Here is an 18,898-nt window from a genome sequence, read left to right on the forward strand (position 1 = left end):
TAGAGCCACTTGAGGACACAGCGTTTGGTGCCTTATTTCTTTAAGACTGGATATGACCAGAGGGTAGTCTTACGTAACTTGCAATCTTAAAAATGCTCCACAGGGATTTTCTAACTTGTCTTTGGAGAGGAGTCCAGTAAGAATTAAATTATAGAAGCACATACTGTTGGCATAATAACAATTAATTAAAGATGTATCTGTCATGAAATGTGCATGTGATTATTCTTTGTAATCATGATGTCTGATGAAGGTACTGAGGAAAGTGTTTGAGATCCTGATGTGCTCTTTTCTTGTATTTGTAGATCCACATCATAGATTTTGACGATGAAAACAACATTATAAATAAAAATGTCCTCCTCCATCAAGTGGGTGAAATCTGGCACATTAGCGCTAGCCCTGCAGACAGAGGTGTGCTGGCGACCTGCTACAACAGAAGTAAGTGTGGCTTTTCTAAGGTACTTGCTAACTGGAGGTAACTGGAGGTATTTCGTAAGACTGGTTTTGTATTGCTAATGGATTGACACATGACTGAAAAGATTTAGCCATTAATGAAGGTGTTGCATGCACAGAGAAGCCATGATATTGTGAGTAGATGTTTGCAGAAATTATTAGAATCTTGAGATTCTAAGAATTGAAGCTGGAATCAGCTGTTCTGGGAACGTTGACCCCTTGGTCAGGGGAGTACGGTGCTGGAGTTTCTGGTGAGGCAGACACAGGTGTCCTGATGTGGAAACTGTACGTTGTGGGGAGCAGCAGGGATTCATCTCTTTCCTGTAGTGTCTTGGTGACTGTCTTCCAGTGCTCTTTGGTAAGGGCAGTTCCATGCACACACCTTCCAGTCCTCTTTGGTAAGAGCAGTTCCATGCACACACGCGCGTTGACTGGTGATATGCCTCATAGGCTTCTTCCTGCCCGCCGTTGGGTTCTCCAGGCTCTCGGGGCTCTGGGACCTTAGTTTGTGTCAATGCAGATGTCTGAGTTGCTGAACTGAGCCTCCCTCTTCCCCAGTTCTCCTTGTTTGGTCATCATCAATGACTACTTTCTAAATTCTGGCTCTATGGAGAAATACCTCCTAGGATCTTGTTCTCTACCATGTAAGCCAGAACAAATTCTTTGTGGTTTTTGATATGTAGTTTCTAAAATGTTGCCTTCATTTGTCCCACAGGCTGAATGACTTTTTAGAGACTTTTAATGCATTCTGTCTGATCTTCCCTCTTATACTCTGGCTTCCGAATATTGATGTGTAGGGATGGCCTGGCTCATGTATCAGGCTGGCCACCAGGACGTCCCGATCCAAAATTCTGCTTTCACCGGGTTCTGTGTATGTTTCCCTTCCCCTCCCTCCCTCCCCTTTTCCCTTCCCTTCCCTTGTCCCTTCCCTTCCCTGTTCCCTTTTCCCTTCCCTGTTCCCTTTTCCCTTCCCTTTTCCCTTTTCCCTTCCCTTTCCCTTTTCCCTTTTCCCTTCTCTTTCCCTTTTCCCTTCCCTTTTCTCTTCCCTTCCCCCTTCCCTTTTCCCTTCTCTTTTCCCTTTTCTTTTCTCTTCCCTTCCCTTTTCCTTTTCCTTTCCTTTTCCCTTCCCTTCCCTTCCCTTTTCCCTTCCTTTCCCTTTTCCCTTCCTTTCCCTTTTCCCTTCCTTTCCCTTTTCCCTTCCTTTCCCTTTTCCCTTCCTTTTCCTTTTCCCTTCCCTTTCCCTTTTCCCTTCCCTTTCCCTTCCGTTTTCCCTTGCCTTTTCCCTTCCCTTCCTTTCCCTTTTCCCTTCCTTTCCCTTTTCCCTTCCCTTTCCCTTCTGTTTTCCCTTCACTTTCCTTTTCCCTTTTCCCTTCCCTTTTCCCTTCCCTTCCCTTCTCCCTTTCCGTTCCCTTCCCTTCCCTTTTCTTTTCCTTTTCTTTTCTTGACAGAGTCTCACTCTGTCACCCAGGCTGGAGTGCAGTGGTGCAATCTGGGCTCACTGCAACCTCTGCCTCCCGGGTTCAAGCAATTCTCCTGCCTTAGCCTCCCGAGTAGCTGGGATTACAGGTGCACGTCACCACGCCCGGCTAATTTTATATTTTTAGTAGAGACGGGGTTTCACCATGTTGGCCAGGCTGGTCTTGAACTTTTGACCTCAGGTGATCCGCCTGCCTTGGCGTCCCAAAGTGCTAGGATTACAGACGTGAGCCACTGCGCCCGGCCCTTCTTCTACTTTAACTTCACAGCTGCCCCATGTCCATCCTCTGAGGGCCCTGCCTTCCACATGGAGGGCAGCATGGCATGTGGCTGAGTGTGGCTATGCACCTCCCTCCTGCCAGCGGGAGGTTGGGGGTCCGAGAGCCTCCTTGTGTTTTGTCTGCTGTCTGTGCCGATTGGTCAAAGCTGACAGTGTCTCAGCAGAAACACATTTCTCAAGAATCTGTGGGTCTTCAGTAGATTTCCTGAGGCTTCACTTCCTCAGACAGGAGCCTAACTGCAGATCTTTTAGAGACGATCTCTTCTCTGCCTTGGTCTCCTGCTAAGACAGCCAAGGGACTGCCCCCTTCATCTTTGACCCTTCACCTTGACCCTTCACCCTCCCCTTCACCCTTCACTCTCTCTTCTGCCTGAGGATCTGTGAGGTGCTTCCTCGGCTTCTTGAGAGGCCCTTCCTAAGACTGCACTCTGACCTCCTGATCTTCCCGAGGCTCTAACCACATGCAGTGTGGCCCATCCTCGGCCTTTTCTTAGGGGCACACCCTCCTGACAGTCGGGGTATTAGTTCATTCTCACACTGCTATGAAGAACTACCTGGGACTGGGTAATTTATGAAGAGGTTTAATGGACTCACAGTTCTGCGGGCTTAACAGGAAGCATGACTGGGCGGCCTCAGGAAACGCATAATCATGATGGAGGGTGACGGGGAAGCCAGGGCCTTCTTCACAAGGCAGCAGGAGAGAGAGAGCAAAGTGGGAAGAGCCACACACCTTCAAACAACCAGATCTCCCTGTCACAAGAACAGCAAGGGGGAAATCCACCCCGTGATCCAGTCATCTCCTGCCAGGTTCCTCCCTGGACACGTGGGGATTACAATTCGAGATGAGATTTGGGTGGGGACACAGACCCAAACCATATCAGTTAGGCTTTTCATTTCAGCACCTTTTGCCAGCCGGAGACGCTGTGCTTGTTGTTACTCCACCATTGTATAGCTCTTCCCCATTTGCCCTCTCCTCCACCCTTGCCCTGTCCCCCCCACCAGGAAACCCCCCGCGTGCAGGACCAGCCTCAGCACAATAGGAGCTGCCTCCACGGCCCTGTAGGGCATGGCCTTTCTGCCCCCTGGATATTCCAGGCAAGCTCTGCTTTTTCTGTGACTCCTCAAAAGCCTCCCAGCCTCTACCCACTGCCAAAATCCAGAGCTCCTCCCGCATTTCAGGCATTTGTTACTGCGGCCCCTGCTTCCATAGTCATTATACACTGCAGAGGAATTCCCACAAACACAGAGGCTTCCAACAGCACATGCCTCTTCAACAGTATGTACTGGCTGTAGCTTCGTAGGGCACTGGCCTGGGTCTCCAGGCCCCCACCAGGCTGTGTCAGGGCTCTCGCCTCATGTGGCTCCTGGGGTTGTAGGACGCAGGCTTGTTTTCTGGCTGTCTGCTGGGACCACCCTCGGCTGCTCCCAGCTGTAAGTGGGCTTTGAGTTAAGCTGCCAAGTTTGTGGCAATTTGTAGAAGCAACAGAAAACTAACACAATTGCCGAGCACTCTTGGTCTTGTTGGTCGTCCACAGGCGTAAGTTGATCGCGTCCTTCAAGTTACCCTGGATCTCGTGATTTCCAGTCGTGGCTTCCAGAGACTGACTCTTTCTGCCAGACTTTGAAGGCAGCATAGATCTTCTGTTAAGTATTTCCCTAATCTGTCAGCCTCTCAAGGAAGAAAGACGAAATTGTTCCACAACATTCATGTCTAAGTTCCAAGAATTCTATTTTATTCCTGCCATAGCAGAACTGAGATTTACATCCCGTGGGGAAGGCTGTTTTCCAGTGTGAAATGCTGCGAGTTCCTGCTCTGATCAGGAAAGAGCAGCACAGCTGCTTGACTCGTGCTTAACCTGGCTCTTCGCCCTTCGAAGCACACACGGCGCTGCGTCTCATCTGAATCAGGTCATCTGCAGCAGCGGTTGCGCCCGTGGGGCAAGGCGCCAGGCCCTCCTGCTTCAGGTGCCTCCGGAAAAGCCTGGAGTCACAGACCTAAGCTTGCTGTGCATAATGCAGTGCAGGGAAAACATTCTAGAGCCTTCATGTGTTTTGCAAACATACTTGTGCTCTGTAGTTTTTGCACTTAGCTCGCCTGTAAATCACTAGGCTTCCACATTGCAATGAATCAAATATGAATTAAATCCAGAAGCACCACAAACTTAGATTAGACAGCATTGCTTAAATCATCACTTCGTTATAACAAATCTCTTTGCAAAGATCAGAGTTGCAATTTATCCTCTTTGTCTTCCAGTAGTGTTTTCTCTTATTGTGCTTTTACCCTGCCAGTGCCTGGGCTGGTGGGAGGCTTCTTGCGGCGTTTCCTGTTTATTAGGGGTGCTTATAGAGAAGCTCCTGTTGTTTGCTGTCCTTGGAGACCCACGTGTGTTTTCTTTGTTCCTGCTCTTTTGTAGCCCCTTCCTTCTTTTTGTTTCCATTAGTTTATGTGATATTTTGGTGAACGGTGGCATCTTTTAATGAAGAGACTGAGGGCATCTGAGACACACCTTTCGGTGCACACCCTGCGTGGGGCAGGGGCAGACAGTGTGGAAAGTAGAATCACAGGTGGAGAGGGCAGGCCGATCACAGGGCCAGCTGGCGTGAGTTGTTAGGAGCACCCTCCTTCCGGCAGACAGTTGCCCTCTTCTAAAGCTGCTTTCCGTGTCTTTCTTCACAGATGTCCTGAAATCCTTTTTCATGAATTTTTGTTTGTTTGTTTGTTTGTTTTTTTTTTGGAGATAGGGTCTCGCTCCTGGCTCTTGTCACCCAGTCTGGAGTGCAGTGGCGCAATCTTGGCTCACTGCAACCTCCGCCTCCCAGGCTCAAGCAATCCTCCCATCTCAGCCTCTCGACTAGCTGGGACCACAGGTATGCGCTACCATATCTGGCTGATTTTTAAAAAAATTTCTAGTAGAGATGAGGTCTCACTGTTTTGCCCAGGCTGGTCTTGAACTCCTGAGCTCAAATGATCTGCCCGCTTCAGCCTCCCAAAGCACTGGGATTACAGGTGTGAGCCACCACACCTGGCCTTCCATGGATCTTATGGGGAGGAAAGGAGACAGCAGCCATGGAGAAGGGGCCTCTGGGGAGGGTGTCTAGAAACAGAGTTCATTTGGAGGGCCTGGCTCTTCTTTAGGATGTGGCTATCGGTTATTTGTCAGAAGCAACAGTGTTTACATTTTATCTGTTTATTGTGTCACACGGAATCTCTGCAAATCAGTGGAAGTCTGCAGTGTGGTAGAACTCTTGTGCACACAAGCACATGCTAGAATGAACATCACAAATATGCAGAAGTGGATGAGCTCGTGACTTATTTTTTTAAACGCAAGCGAGAAACCCTTTCTCTGTACCCTTACTCTTCTTAAGAAGGGTGGTCAGGAATGGCAGTGTTGAGTTCCCCATGCACAGCTGAAGGGTCTGGCACTTACAGGCAGTCTCCTTGAAGAGTGATGTTCTCTTCACACTGTCTTAGAAAATGATAGAAAATTTGCATGAGGTTAAAGTATCCTAAAAAGTCAAACATTTTCAGATTAAACCCATACATCCATCTCTCCTAGCTTAAATCTCTATTCATGCAAGGAACAAGCGACAGATTGCCATCGATTACTGATAGGGATTTATAACTGCTGTTGATCTATTTTCAGTTATTACCTGTGATGATTGTGAAAAAGACATTCTTGGAGTTGGTGGAAGGGGGAGTTGTAGCACAATAAACTCATGGAATGTTTTCTACATAGATGATGAAGATTTTAAAAAGAACTTTAACTCTCCTTTCTGATAATTTGATAAGAAAAAATGCATCTCCATGAAAGCAAAATGAGGGACTGTGCCCAGGGTAGCAGCTGCCTCGACAGGACTGTACATACTTGGAACAGGAGAGATCTCAACAGTAACTGGTCTGTGGGAGTAGATTGCGGGTTGGACACGGCTGTGGGGATGGTGGCAGGTGGCAGGCTGGCCTCCGAGGAGGACGCAGGCCTCCATACACAGCAAATAACAACACAACCTTCAGGTCTCAATTGGACCTGGAGCCCCGAGAGGCTGTGGTGTTGCCACCTGGAAGAAGCCTGGTCATGCAGGGAATTAGCATGAGTGACATATTTCTCTTGGGGTTTCTCCCTTCGGAGCTGCCTGGTACTTCCAGTCACCTCCCTCCCCAATTTGTGTGCACTTCAGAATGTGCTGCCAGCAGGCCTTGACCTTTCTATGCATCTCACTTCCTATATTTAGAACTTGTTTCACCCAAGGTTTTCTTAAGGTTCATTGAGAAAAAAGCATATGTTTCAGATAAACATTAAAAAACCCCAACTTTGCTGCTTTAATTTCTAATATGTTTCTGAATTAGGGTACACCACGTGTGCCTGCCTCTGCTCACACCATCTCGTGATTGTGTGCCTGCCTCTGCTCACACTGTCTCATGAGTGTACACGTGCCTGCCTCTGCCCACACTGTATCATGTGTGTGGGCCTGCCTCTGCTGAAACCATCTCATGAGTGTATACACACCTGCCTCTGCTCACACCATATGAGTGTACATCTGCCTCTGCTGACACCATCTCATGAGTGTGCACACGCCTGCTTCTGCTCACACCACCTCATGAGTGTGTGCCTGTCTCTGCTCACACCATCTTGAGTGTACACATGCCTGCCTCTGCTCACACTGTCTCATGAGTGTGCATGTACCTGCCTCCGTTTACACTGTCTTATGTGTGTGCACCTGCCTCTTCTCACGCTGTCTCATGAGTTTACAGGCATCTGCTTCTGTTCACATCATGTTTGTACGTGTGCCTGCCTCTGCTCACACTGTCTCATGAGTGTACACATGCCTGCCTCTGCTCATACCCTCATGAGTGTATACGCCTGCCTCTGCTCACACCGTCTCATAAGTGTGCATGTGCCTCTGTTCACAGTCGCATGTGTGTGTGCCCTGCCTCTGCTTACACATCTCATGAGTGTGTGCATACGTACCTCTGCTCACACCGCCTCGTGTGCATGCTTGCCTCTGTTCCCACTCTTTTGAGTGTGCACATGCTTGCCTCTGCTCACACTGTCTTGTGATTGTGTGCACCTGCCCTTGCTCACACCATCTCACGTGTGTGCCCGTCTCTGCTCACACCATCTCATGAGTGTGTGCCCCTGCCTCTGCTCACATTCTCACGTGTGTGTGCGCCTCTGCCTCTGCTCACACTGTCTCATGAGTGTACATATGCTTTCCTCTGCTCACACCATCTCATGAGTGTGTGCACCTGCTCACACTGTCTTGTGTGTGTACCTGCCTCTGCTCACAACGTCTCGAGTATATGCATACCTACCTCTGCTCACTCCATCTCATGAGTGTACATGTACCTGCCTCTGCTCACACTGTCTCATGAGTGTGTGCTCCTGCCTCCACTCACACCATCTCACGAGTGCATACCTACCTCTGCTCACACTGTCTCGTGAGTGTGCGCATACCTACCTCTGCTCACACTGTCTCGTGGGTGGGTGTGTCTGCCTCTTCTCACACTGTTTCATGAGTGTGTGCCTGCCTCTGCTCACACCATCCTCGGTGACACTCTGTGTGGTGGCCTCTCAATCAGCAGAGGGCACCAGTGGTCTGGCTCTGTGTCGCCTTCGCTCTGGACCTTCCATTGTGTCCCCTTTTGTGTCTTCGTGACCATGTCCTAACTTGATCTGTTATACTGATGCAAGCCATTTTTAAAACTTTCATCCACTTCTCTTGCTGCTCTCTAAATATTTTCACAGACTTTTATACCTTGCTTGAAAAACATGTTTGCGGAGTGAAACTAACTCCTGCATTTAGCTGAGGTTATATGCATTGAGTGGTGGTCACTCCAGAGCACTTTGTGGGTTTCTATTGAAAAACAAGAATGGAATTTAGTTCCTCACTCCTAAACTTCAGGAATTTGCCGAGGGGAACCTTGTCAATATCTAAGGACCTCTGACCCAGGGGAGCCCAGGCTGGTGCCCCAAGATCATTAGAGAGTGGTCATGGAACTGTCTTCTGGGGGAGCCCAGGCTGGCACCTCGAGATCATTAGAGCATGGCGCATGGAACTGTGATGCAGGGGAGCCCAGGCTGGCGCCCCGAGATCATTAGAACGTGGTGGGTGGACCTGTGATCCAGGGGAGTCCAGGCTGGTGCCCCGAGATCATCAGAGCGTGGTGGGTGGACTCTGATCTGGGGGAACCCTGCTGGTACCCCGAGATCATTAGAGCATGGTGGGTGGGCTCTGATTCAGGGGAGCCTGGCTGGAGCCCTGAGATCATTAGAGCATGGTAGGTGGAGTCTGATCCAGGGGAGCCCAGGCTGGCACCCTGAGATCATTTCAGCATGGTGGGTGGAGTCTGATTCAGGGAACCCAGGCTGACCCCCTTAGATCATTAAACGTGGTGGACCCCATGTGATGAGCAGGCGGTAGGAGTGGCACCCCCAGGTGGAAATGGTCCTTAGAGAGGGATGTCTCAGTGTGAGGCAGACTCATGTGCTTCCCGTCCAAGGTAGTCTGCTGTGACAGGTGTGAGCACAGATGTTTGGACCTGGAGGTCTGAGTTCCAGGGAATGGTGCCAACACATGAGCTTCCCACGGCTCCCCAGGTGACATCCCTCTGCCTTTGTGCCTTTCTGTGGCTCTGGCCCACTCCCCACCCCCTCTCTTGTCTACACATTGGGAGCTCTTTTTTACCCTTAGAAATGGAGGCCAAGGTGGGTGGATTGCTTGAGCCCAGGAGTTCAAGACCAGTCTGGGCAACATGACAAGACTCTGTCTCTACGAAAAAAAAAGAAAAAAATAAAAATTTAAAAATTAACTGGGTGTGGTAGCATGTGCCTGTGGGTCCATCTACTTAGGAGGCTGAGAGGGGAGGAGTGCTTAAGTCCAGGAGTCTGAGGCTGCAGTGACCCGTGATTGTGCCACTGCACTCCAGCCTGGGTGACAGACTTAGACCCTGTAGCAAAAAGAAAAAAAATACAGGATAGTTCATCCGTGGAGTTTAACAACAAAACAAGTTGAGTATACAGAGATTGAGAATAAAACCGTGGTTACATGGTTAAGGAAGGGGCACTGGGAACTGTAGGTCTGAGGATGCAAAGTAGCAGGTATGTAGGATGGAGAAGTCCAGAGGCCTCATTTACAGTGGGGCTATTGTTGATTGTCTTGTATCATATTTGAGGTTTTCGCTAAATGAGTGGATTGTAGCTACTCTTGCCACAGAAAAAGAGAATGAGTAACTGTGTGAGCTGATGGGTATGTTAATTCGCTTCAGTATAGTGACCTTTTCTCTCTGTATCTCAGCATCATGTTGCAGACCATAAGTATAGACAATAATATTTTTTAAAAAATGAAAAAGGGCCCAGCGCAATGACTCACACCTGTTATCCCTGCCCTATGGGAGGCCAAGGCGGGCAGATCACTTGAGGTCAGGAGCTCGAGACAAGCCTGGCCAACATGGTGAAACCCCATCTCTACTAAAAATACAAAAATTAGCCAGGTGTGGTGGTGCGTGCTTGTAGTCCCAGCTACTTGAGAGGCTGAGGCAGGAGAATCGCTTGACCCCAGGAGGCGGCAGTTGCAGTGAGCTGAGATCACGCCACTGCACTCCAGCCTGGGCGACAGGACGAGACTCTGTCTCAAAAAATCACATCACATCACATCACATCACATCACAATCACACATAACATAAACATAAGCCTATCCACCACCTCCTGAAAGCCCCACTCTACCCTAGCTCCCCGGGGTCCAGGGTCCCAGCCCGTCTCCCTGCCCCTGTGTGGCCGTTTCTGCCAGAGCACTTGTCTCCCTGTTTCCTGTCTCGTCTGCTGACTGGAAGCCCCCGGCAGGCCTGGACGTGGCTGCTTGCCTCTGTGCTGAGCACCCTGGCCTGCAGACGCCGCGCAGCTTCGGCCGCTCATCCTGGCACCATCTTCCTCTGAAACATGACTCCGTTTGAGTGATCAGCCATTTTGCTACATCATAGCTACTCAGAACATAGTGACAGACTGAATCGACTAACTTGAACTATGTTGAAATTATCATCTCAGTGAGATTTAGGAAGATACAGTGGATTTTTCTTGGGAACAAGGCTGCTGAGGTGTACTGAATAAATCAGTAGGAGGAAACGTAAGAAAATGACAACTGAGCAGCTAAATTCATCTGGGTCTGTGTCCTCAGGTACTGCAGTGTCCTGGAAGTGAAATGAGTGTGACTTGGAATGGGTTCTTTACCCTTTCTCTGTCTCACTTCTTCTGTCACACCCTTGACATGAAAACTTAGCACACCCCACGGAGGCATTTGTGAATGAATGAGACCCACTGTCAGATTGCACTGGAAAATTAAAAAGGGAAGCTACATGTAAAGTGGTCCAGTTATTTTCCCAGCCTTTCTTTTCCCTCATTAGATGGGCATGGTGAGAGCAGGGCAGTGGAGGCTGGGGAGGCAGCGGTCTTGCAGGGGTACCGGGCAGTGGAGAGGGCACCAGGTTTGGTGGCTGGAAAACCTAGACTTTCTGCTTTTCCCTCTGCTGCTTACTGGCTCTCTAATCCCTAGTCAAGTAACCTCTGGAGCTTTCATCTGTAAAATGGACACAGTTGACTAACACTGCTGTTAAATAATGAGAAAACATGAGGCTGCTGTGAACAAGTTTATCTCAGACTTGGATCTATGTACCCTGCAAGGACGGGACTCCAGGGGTGTGTGCAAACAGTCCTGAGCAGTGGGCTCTGAGCATCTAGAGCACACCATATGCCCAGTCCAGGGCACCTTACCCCTTACCCCCAGGAGAGGTGGGCAGTGCTGCAGCCATAGCCTCCTCTGCACTGGGGAGCAGCCGCCACAGGAGCCCCCGGCACAGGCAGCAGAGCCCACTGGAAGCACTGGGCCAGCCCAGGAGTCTATCCGCCCTCACGGCTCGCTGACCGAGCCTTCCCTTCCATGATGGGCGCTTCTTAAGCGGGTCACAGCACCTCCATGGGTGGGTGGCAGGGTACCAGGGGCACTTGAAGCCACAGGATAAGGGCGGTGCGTCTTTCTGTAGTGTTACTTCTATTTGATTTTAAGTAATGAAAACATGATTTATAGCCTGAAATGAAGGTAGATATGTTACGAAGTAGAATGCAAACTGCATGGTAATCTCTTGAATGAAACATAAGGCTCGCGGAGGGTCCCTTCAGAGAGGGTCCCCAGATCCTGTTATGCAAACACGTAGCAGTGTGTAAAGGATGCTGTCACAGTAGGATGTGCCTTCTCTTTCCTCGCCGTTGGTGTGGCTCTCTGAAGACAAGGACAGAAGCTCTGTTTTCGGGGATTGGGAATGGGGGGGTGGCACAGGGAAGGTTTTGTGCTGAAATAGGCCCTTTCGCTGGGCGGCCCTTGAGTGGAAGGCGGCCCGCCCCAGCTTCCTGTCACCGCTTCCCTGTCTTGACTTTCCTTTGCCAAATCCAAAGGGCCACAGTAGACAGGATGCTGGTCCTCTCTGAAGACTCCACCTCTTTTTCACCTCGGCTCCTCCGCACTGGGAGAATTCCCATTCCCACAACCTGGAGATGCACCTCCCACTGTGACCTGTGAGCATCAGGCGTGCTCTGCACAGGAGGGCCCCCACGCTGGGGACACCTCTTGGGGCTGCTCGGTGATGCAGGATGATATTTGGGGTGGTCCTGACCCCCGGCCCTTGCAGGGAGCCCAGAGCTTGGCCTTCTCCTCAGCTTTCCTTTTTGGGCCCAGTTGTAGCTCTGTTTCCCTGGGAACCAGATAGGGGCAGTGTTCTAGCAGGTCACTAGGCAGGGTTCTTATGATAAAAGATAGAACTGATCAGGCAGTTGTGTCTGGACTTAGGACTCTGACCCTAAACCCCTGGAGGTGGTTCTTTGGCCTTGCTGAGGATGGCGGTCCTGCCAGATCGTGGGAACCTGGAAGCACTGCTTTTCAAGTTGTTACGGCTCCTGTGAGGCGTGAGGCCCTAAAACCAAGGTGCCACTGACCCCAGCCTGATGAGGGTCAGGACCTCCCCACGAGGTGCTGGAGGCGTGGCAGTGGCCGCTTCGGAAATCTGAGCGCACGGGCTGCCCGCACTTCCCCCAGCGTGACCGGGGCCCACGAGGCTGGACCCCGGGGATCTTCCAGCGGGCCTCCCGCCGGCTGCGTCATCCCACTGACCAGAGTTGAGGACGTCCTGAGAGACTGATTATTAGATCGAGGAGTGGTCACGAAATGCTTCACAGACAAGCGGTGCCCTGGGCAGAGTCGGCTTTCAGAAGGTGCCACTCTGAGCGGGTGGGTGGCCAGGGGCTGCCCTGAGGCGCCTGCCCTGAGCCTGAGTTAGCATCATGGGAGAATCCCCCGAGGACAGACAGCTGCCCGAAGCTGCAGGGCCCGTATGTGGTCGCGGCCTGGGAGTCCAGCCTGGAGGGCACATCCTGAGGGGCAGCAGTGGGTACACGGAGCGACACTGCCTAAGCACTGGGCCACTGCCCGGGAGGAGCCGGGAAAGCCGGGTGGGTGCCGGGAGCGGCGCAGCCACGTGTGCTGCTCATGGTGAGCTCTGTGGGCGTCCCTGCAGGGGCCGTTAATCATGTCCCCAGGGGCAGCGAGCTATCACGGGTGGGTCCTGCGCTCCAGGGGCTGGGGACCTGTTCTGGCTTTCACAGTGCCACATGTCGCTCGTGCAGTGCCTGGGGAGGAGGTGCTCCTGTCTCTGAGCCTCAGTCTTCTCATCTATAAGATGGGAGGAATTCCATCTGCCTTGACTACTTCAGACTTTGTTGGGATTCAGAGAAGGCCGTGTGTGTAACATGCTTTTGTTACATGATTTCTTAAATCGTTGTTCTGTCCTGTCATTGTTTTCACACTCGCGCAGTCTGGGCCGTGACTCTGAACCTTCCGAGAGCATTCAGCTTCGCCCTTGCTGCCTGCTCCAACACAGCAGCAGCGGAGCATGCCTGCCTCTGCCAGCAGGGCCCAGCGCCACCTGTGCCACGCACTGTGCTGCCTCCTTACGCAGATTGGTTCATTTAGCCCCATGATACTAAGCAGCAGACACTGTTGGAAATCCCAGCTTTTCAGATGAGAAAACAGGGTTCACAGGGGTTGCCTGGAGGCCGGATTCAAACCTGGGCCCATCCAGACTCTGCTCTGGGTGTCTTCACGTCTTGCCACCATAGCTCCCAGACTCTCCCTCACATGGTAATTCTCTGTAAGGGACTTTAAAGCCACTCCTCAGGAGGAGGCTGCTCACGTGGCTGGTTTCATGGAGGCTGACAACAGGGCGAACGTTGGCTGAGGGACCATGTCCATCATGGACCCATGCCCCGAGGCCACAAGGAGAAAATGCAGAATGAAGACCTTGTCGCGTGCAGGGCTCAGAGGAAACTTAAGGAACTCTTTACCCTCATCAATGAAGGAGACTAAAAATATGAACAGACAAAGGGCATGGATGTCCTCATGGTGTCAGATTTGTCGTGGGAAGCCAGGGATACTGGGGGCAGTTCCCTAAACCTCTCAGGCAGGTACCACCCCCACATTGCCTTTGGTGTCCCCACCAGAAGCCTCATTCCTGGCTGGGGGGACCACTGGTCTAACTGGGGATTCCACGTCTTGAGCCTAAAACTGTTAATTTCTGGTCTTCTGACACGCCTATATGGAATCATTGCAAATATGGAATGAAATTTTATAATTTTTATCATTCTGAGAGATTATCCTCTTCAGTGACCAGGTTTTTTTAAAAAGAAAAAATCAGAGAGAGGAACTGTAATATAAGATTAGCTTATCTGCCAATTTCTGAATCTCCAGAAAGAGCCAGAGGTTATGAAGACTTTAATGTTTTTGCATTTTCATAACGTTTGTCGCTTTTAGCTTACATATTGGCTGTGGCGACAGGGATGCCTCGCACGTACACCAAGGCATCCCAGCCAGATCACCCACTCGCTTCGGCAGCTGCGGGAGGGACGGTGCTGATGGGTCAGGGCCCTGCCTTAAGCTCCCTAATGAGCACTGGCCTGGGGACTTCCCACTTTGCTGATGAAGGAACTGGGGCATTGTGAGTGACTTTCTCAAGGCCACCTGGGCAGTGCGAGGGCGGATTTGGGATTCCGGCTTTGGGCCCTGCCTCCAGGCTGTGCTGTCTTCAGCGGGCCCTGTAGCCTCTCTGTTCAGCCAAAGGCAGATGCGCGTGCGAGGGGCTCTGTCGATGGAGTTCATCCCAAGGCTGTTCGCCAAGTTACGGCATCCACCGTCGGTACCGGACGCAGGAAGACCACAGGATTGCAACTTAGGAGACTTAAGTTCTGCCGTGATGTTGCCAAAAATCAGTCCTGTAATTTCTGACACTTGAACTTTCTAGGTTCCATTTTTGTCATCTGCAAGAAAGGAAACTTAACCATGGTTACAGCTAAGACCCTTTTCTGTTTCCTCCTCTAGACATTCATTGTCATTTGCCTTTTTGAAAACATTTTTTGAGCTTCTGTTGTGATTGAGACAAAACAGTAAGTACTCAGGACAGAGAGATGAGAAGACTCAGTCCCAAACTCCAGGCACCCACCGTCTAATGGGGCAGACATGAGAGACACAGCCAGTGTGTCCTGGTCAGCTAGTGCAGTTTCAACACTGCTTTAGGGTCCTCACCGTGACCGTCACCTCACTGTGACCGTCAGCCCTAAAGCCAAGGCACCACGGAGGCCCTGCCAGGGGAGGACCGTGCTGACCTCACTGGGAAGAGTGGATATCAGAATCCCACTCTGGCACCTGATCCGACAGTGGAAGATGCCCTGAGTCCAGGTCTTTGGACATCTTCCCGTGAAGTGAGGGTGGAATTCACCACTGATCCCTTGGATAAGATGCTGTCAAGAATTGGCTTTTGGAATCCTTCATTGTGAAGAGCAGGCTGTATCATTTGAGCTCGTGTGTGGCCGTGGGCGGCGTTGTCTTTGTGGAGATTTCCACTGCTGAGGAGTCCGTGGATGAGGCAGCGTCTGTGCCTTCTGTTCACCGGGAGTGATGTCTGATGCGCCCGCCTGGTCCAGGACGTGCTTTTTAAGCTGTAGAAAGAAGGTGCTGAGCTAGAGGGTTCCTGAGATTTCTTATAACTTCGAGGTCTGGAGGCTCTCTGCTCGTAGTGAAAACTGTATCCTCCTCCACAGGTGTAAGAAGAAAGTCAAGATACAATGGTTCTTGTTTAAAGATGCATTTTCCCCTTGATCTCTGCACCAAATGAGGAGAAAGTTGCATTTTTGAGTGGTTACTTTGCATTGTGAAAATAAGCTGAGAGAAGAAGTGGGTTTTCCCTGGAAAATAGTATTCTTAGTCTCCTCTTTGTGAAACCAGAATTCTGAGAGAAAATGACCAAGAGCCCTCTGAAAGAATGGAGTACATGAGAGGCGGGGAGAAGAGTTGGAATCCATCAGCCTCATTGTCAAGTGCCTGCTTAAAGATGGGGCGGCGGGGGCAGAGGACGCTCTGCTGCACACAAGATGCTGATATATTTCTCAAGCATGCCGGCTTGTGTGTCTCCGGTTAAAGTTTCCTTCCCATTTTCTGTGCAGATGTTAAAGATTGACTTCTTTCCTTTTTTCAGGGTATAGGTGCTCAGCTGGGAAAGGTGAGAGTTAAATTTTCTCATGATGCTGGTGCCGAGAAATAGCACCTTGAAAAGAGAAAGAAATCAAGACATGGTCTCCAGGGAGCTGTCATTTGGAGCACATCCCCGAGAGCTCTCCCCGGGCCGGGAGGCTGCGTGGTGTCGTTGCCCTCAGCAGCATGCTTTGGGTGGAGCCTCCTGCCCTGTTCAGATATGTTATATAAAAACACCTTGACAATGCTAGCCCGTCTTTAATTTTCACAACATCTCAAGTAAAATATGTTTTGAAATGAAAACATTTTGCATTTTATTTTAAGCTTATTTTGGGGGCTCTAATTTTTTTTAAGACTAACAAAAATAGAGTCAGGTGACCTATCTTCTCTGGAATAGCCGTGCACTAACCAAATTGTCAGCTGAAGAGGGTTTTGCTTTGGAGGCATAAGCCAGACAGGTCTGAAGTTGAGTGTATCTGCTGAATTAACAACGGAAAGGGTTTCTTTTGGTCCTTTTTCTTTTGGGATTCCTATGGAAATAGTTCACTGGGGTCACTTTGGTGAGAGAGAGGAAAACAGCATGAAATATCAATTCACCCGAGTTCTGTTTGTTGTGATTTCAGGGAACAAGTTATTATTTCAGTTCAATGATACTTCCTTTAGGGTGTGGGTTGCTAAGTCTTATGTACCATAAACTGTGAGTTTCATTGCTGCCTGGTCTAATAAATAGTTCATTTGTTAGTGATAAGTGTTAACATAGCCTAGCAAAGAGAGCGTCTGTGCCCTCCCACCTTAGTGTAAGAAGAGGAAGCAGAGTTGCTGGGGGCTGCCTCTGGGACTTTGTATGCAGGACCTGGAGCACACAGGTGCGGTGTTGTTCACAGGTGTGGTGGTGTTTGCAGGTGCAGTGTTGTCCGCAGGTGTGGTGATTTCCTGCCCGCAGGTGCAGTGATTTCCTGCCCGCAGGTGCGGTGTTGCCCACAGGTGTGGTGCTGTCTGCAGGTGTGGTGTTGTCCTGCCCGCAGGTGTGGTGTCATCCGCAGGTATAGTGTTGTCTGCAGGTGTGGTGTTGCCCTGCCTGCAGATGTGGTGTTGGCTGCAGGTGTGTTGTCCCCAGGTATGGTGTTGCCCTGCCTGCAGGTGCGGTGTCACCCATAGGTGTGGTGTTGCCCACAGTTGCAGTGTTGCCCGCAGGTGTGGTGTTGCCTGCAGGTGTAGTATTGCTCTGCCTGCAGGTGTAGTGTTACCCACAGGTGTGGTATTGCTCTGCCTGCAGGTGCGGTGTCACCCATAGGTGTGGTGTTGCCCACAGTTGCAGTGTTGCCCGCGGGTATGGTGTTGTCCACAGGTGTGGTGTTGCCTGCAGGTGTAGTATTGCTCTGCCTGCAGGTGCGGTGTTGCCTGCAGATGTGGTGTTACCCTGCCCACAGATGCAGTGTTGCCCTGCCCGCAGGTGCGGTGTTGCCTGCAGGTGTGGTGTCGCCACAGGTGCAGTGTTGTTTGCTGGAGGGAGGAAGAGCACACCGGGCGTGGTGGACAGAACAGCCTCGATTGCCACCGGTACTTGGGCATGGAGAGTGATAAGGAAACCTCAGAAGACTGGAGCTTAGGCCCCAACTCCACTGCTCGTGGTGGGTCCTTGGGCAGGTCATTTGCGATTTTTGGCTTCCATCATTTTCATCATCCTTATTTTATACATGAGGTAATGGGATAACGATGACAACAGGGAAGATGATGGCAATGACGGCTCCCATCGAGTGCTCGTGTGCCAGGCACGGGGATCAGCGCTTTCTGGGAATGATCAAGTTGAATCCTCTGTTCCATTGGCCTTTCCCCCTGAGGGAGTTGTTGCAATGACCCTCCGGGCCAGCAGCGCTAATTAGGAGCACACAGCGCACTTCCAGAGCACCTGACCTACGGCTACAAGGCTTCAAGGATGCTGCTTCTGAGGCACAGATTTTGTAAATATGCCTTGTTGTATAAACATGTTTTCTTCTTGCTGGTTTTTGTCACGCAGGATGGAGATGTAATTATCGCCTCAGAGTGACATTTATAATGACGCTCAAGCACTAGAGTTTAGAGGCCGATGAGATTAAAGATCTTAAACACTTTTCTCCTTTCTGTCTTTAGAAGTAAAATTAGATTTTATGGACCCAACTATTTTGTTGCTGGGGTAAGTTCCAAGTATCTGAATTCCTTCTTGTCTTTTTAGGAGACATCATAGAATTCTTTGGCATTCTTCCTGTAGCTCAGAGTCCCACGATTCTCTTTGTAAACACGTTGCACCAGGTCTTCCTCAGGGGACAGGTCGCAGGTGAGCTCAAAGTTGTTTATGTAAACAAGCACCCCCCTGAGTTTGGGGTGCATGTGTGGCGATCGAGGAGGCACGTCACCAGATGTATTTTGGCTTCAGAGTTTGGAACGGTGTGTGAGGAGAACTCTGATTGCCAGGACACAGCTGAGCATTGCAGAATGACAGTCCTGGTTCTGGATATGAAGGACTTGAATAGCAAGGGGCTTCAGACAGTAGGGAGCACCTGTGTTTTTTATTTAGTGGTGTTATGGAAGTGAGGCATGGCTCTGGAATAGTGGGCCATTTTTTGGTCTTCCTTTTTTCAAGGCCGACTCCTGTGTTGTTTCTTGCGTTCCTCACTGACGCGTCAGATCCCGTTTGTGTCATCTCTCTGTCCTCACTGACTTTCTGTGGCACCTCCAAATTCAGTGTCATCTGGAAAGTTTGTGTCATCTCTCTGTCCTCACTGACTTTCTGTGGCACCTCCAAATTCAGTGTCATCTGGAAAGTTTGTGTCATCTCTCTGTCCTCACTGACTTTCTGTGGCACCTCCAAATTCAGTGTCATCTGGAAAGTTTGTGTCATCTCTCTGTCCTCACTGACTTTCTGTGGCACCTCCAAATTCAGTGTCATCTGGAAAGTTTGTGTCATCTCTCTGTCCTCACTGACTTTCTGTGGCACCTCCAAATTCAGTGTCATCTGGGAATGGAATTAAAGTGCTGTTTACGGCTCCTTCCAGATCACTAATGAAGATGTGAAATAACACTTGGTCCCTGGAGCAGCCCACGACGGCTCCTCACGGCGTCCTGCTCTGTCATTTGCCGGTGCGCTTTGTTTA

General features: G+C 50.4%; 1 protein-coding gene across 5 annotated transcripts in view; it reads left to right on the top strand.

Annotated features, from left to right (window-relative positions):
- EIPR1 (EARP complex and GARP complex interacting protein 1) overlaps window positions 1-18,898 on the top strand; it is a 179,445-nt gene that overhangs the window by 33,325 nt on the left and 127,222 nt on the right. For 4 of the 5 annotated variants that reach the window (XM_024241874.3, XM_054545347.2, XM_024241875.3 and 1 more), the window contains 1 exon segment: window positions 303-435. In XM_024241874.3, the coding sequence (XP_024097642.1) occupies window positions 303-435 (133 nt within the window). 5 annotated transcript variants of the gene reach the window in all.

Source organism: Pongo abelii, chromosome 12 (genome assembly GCF_028885655.2).
Source record: "Pongo abelii isolate AG06213 chromosome 12, NHGRI_mPonAbe1-v2.0_pri, whole genome shotgun sequence".
Taxonomy (NCBI): domain Eukaryota; kingdom Metazoa; phylum Chordata; class Mammalia; order Primates; family Hominidae; genus Pongo; species Pongo abelii.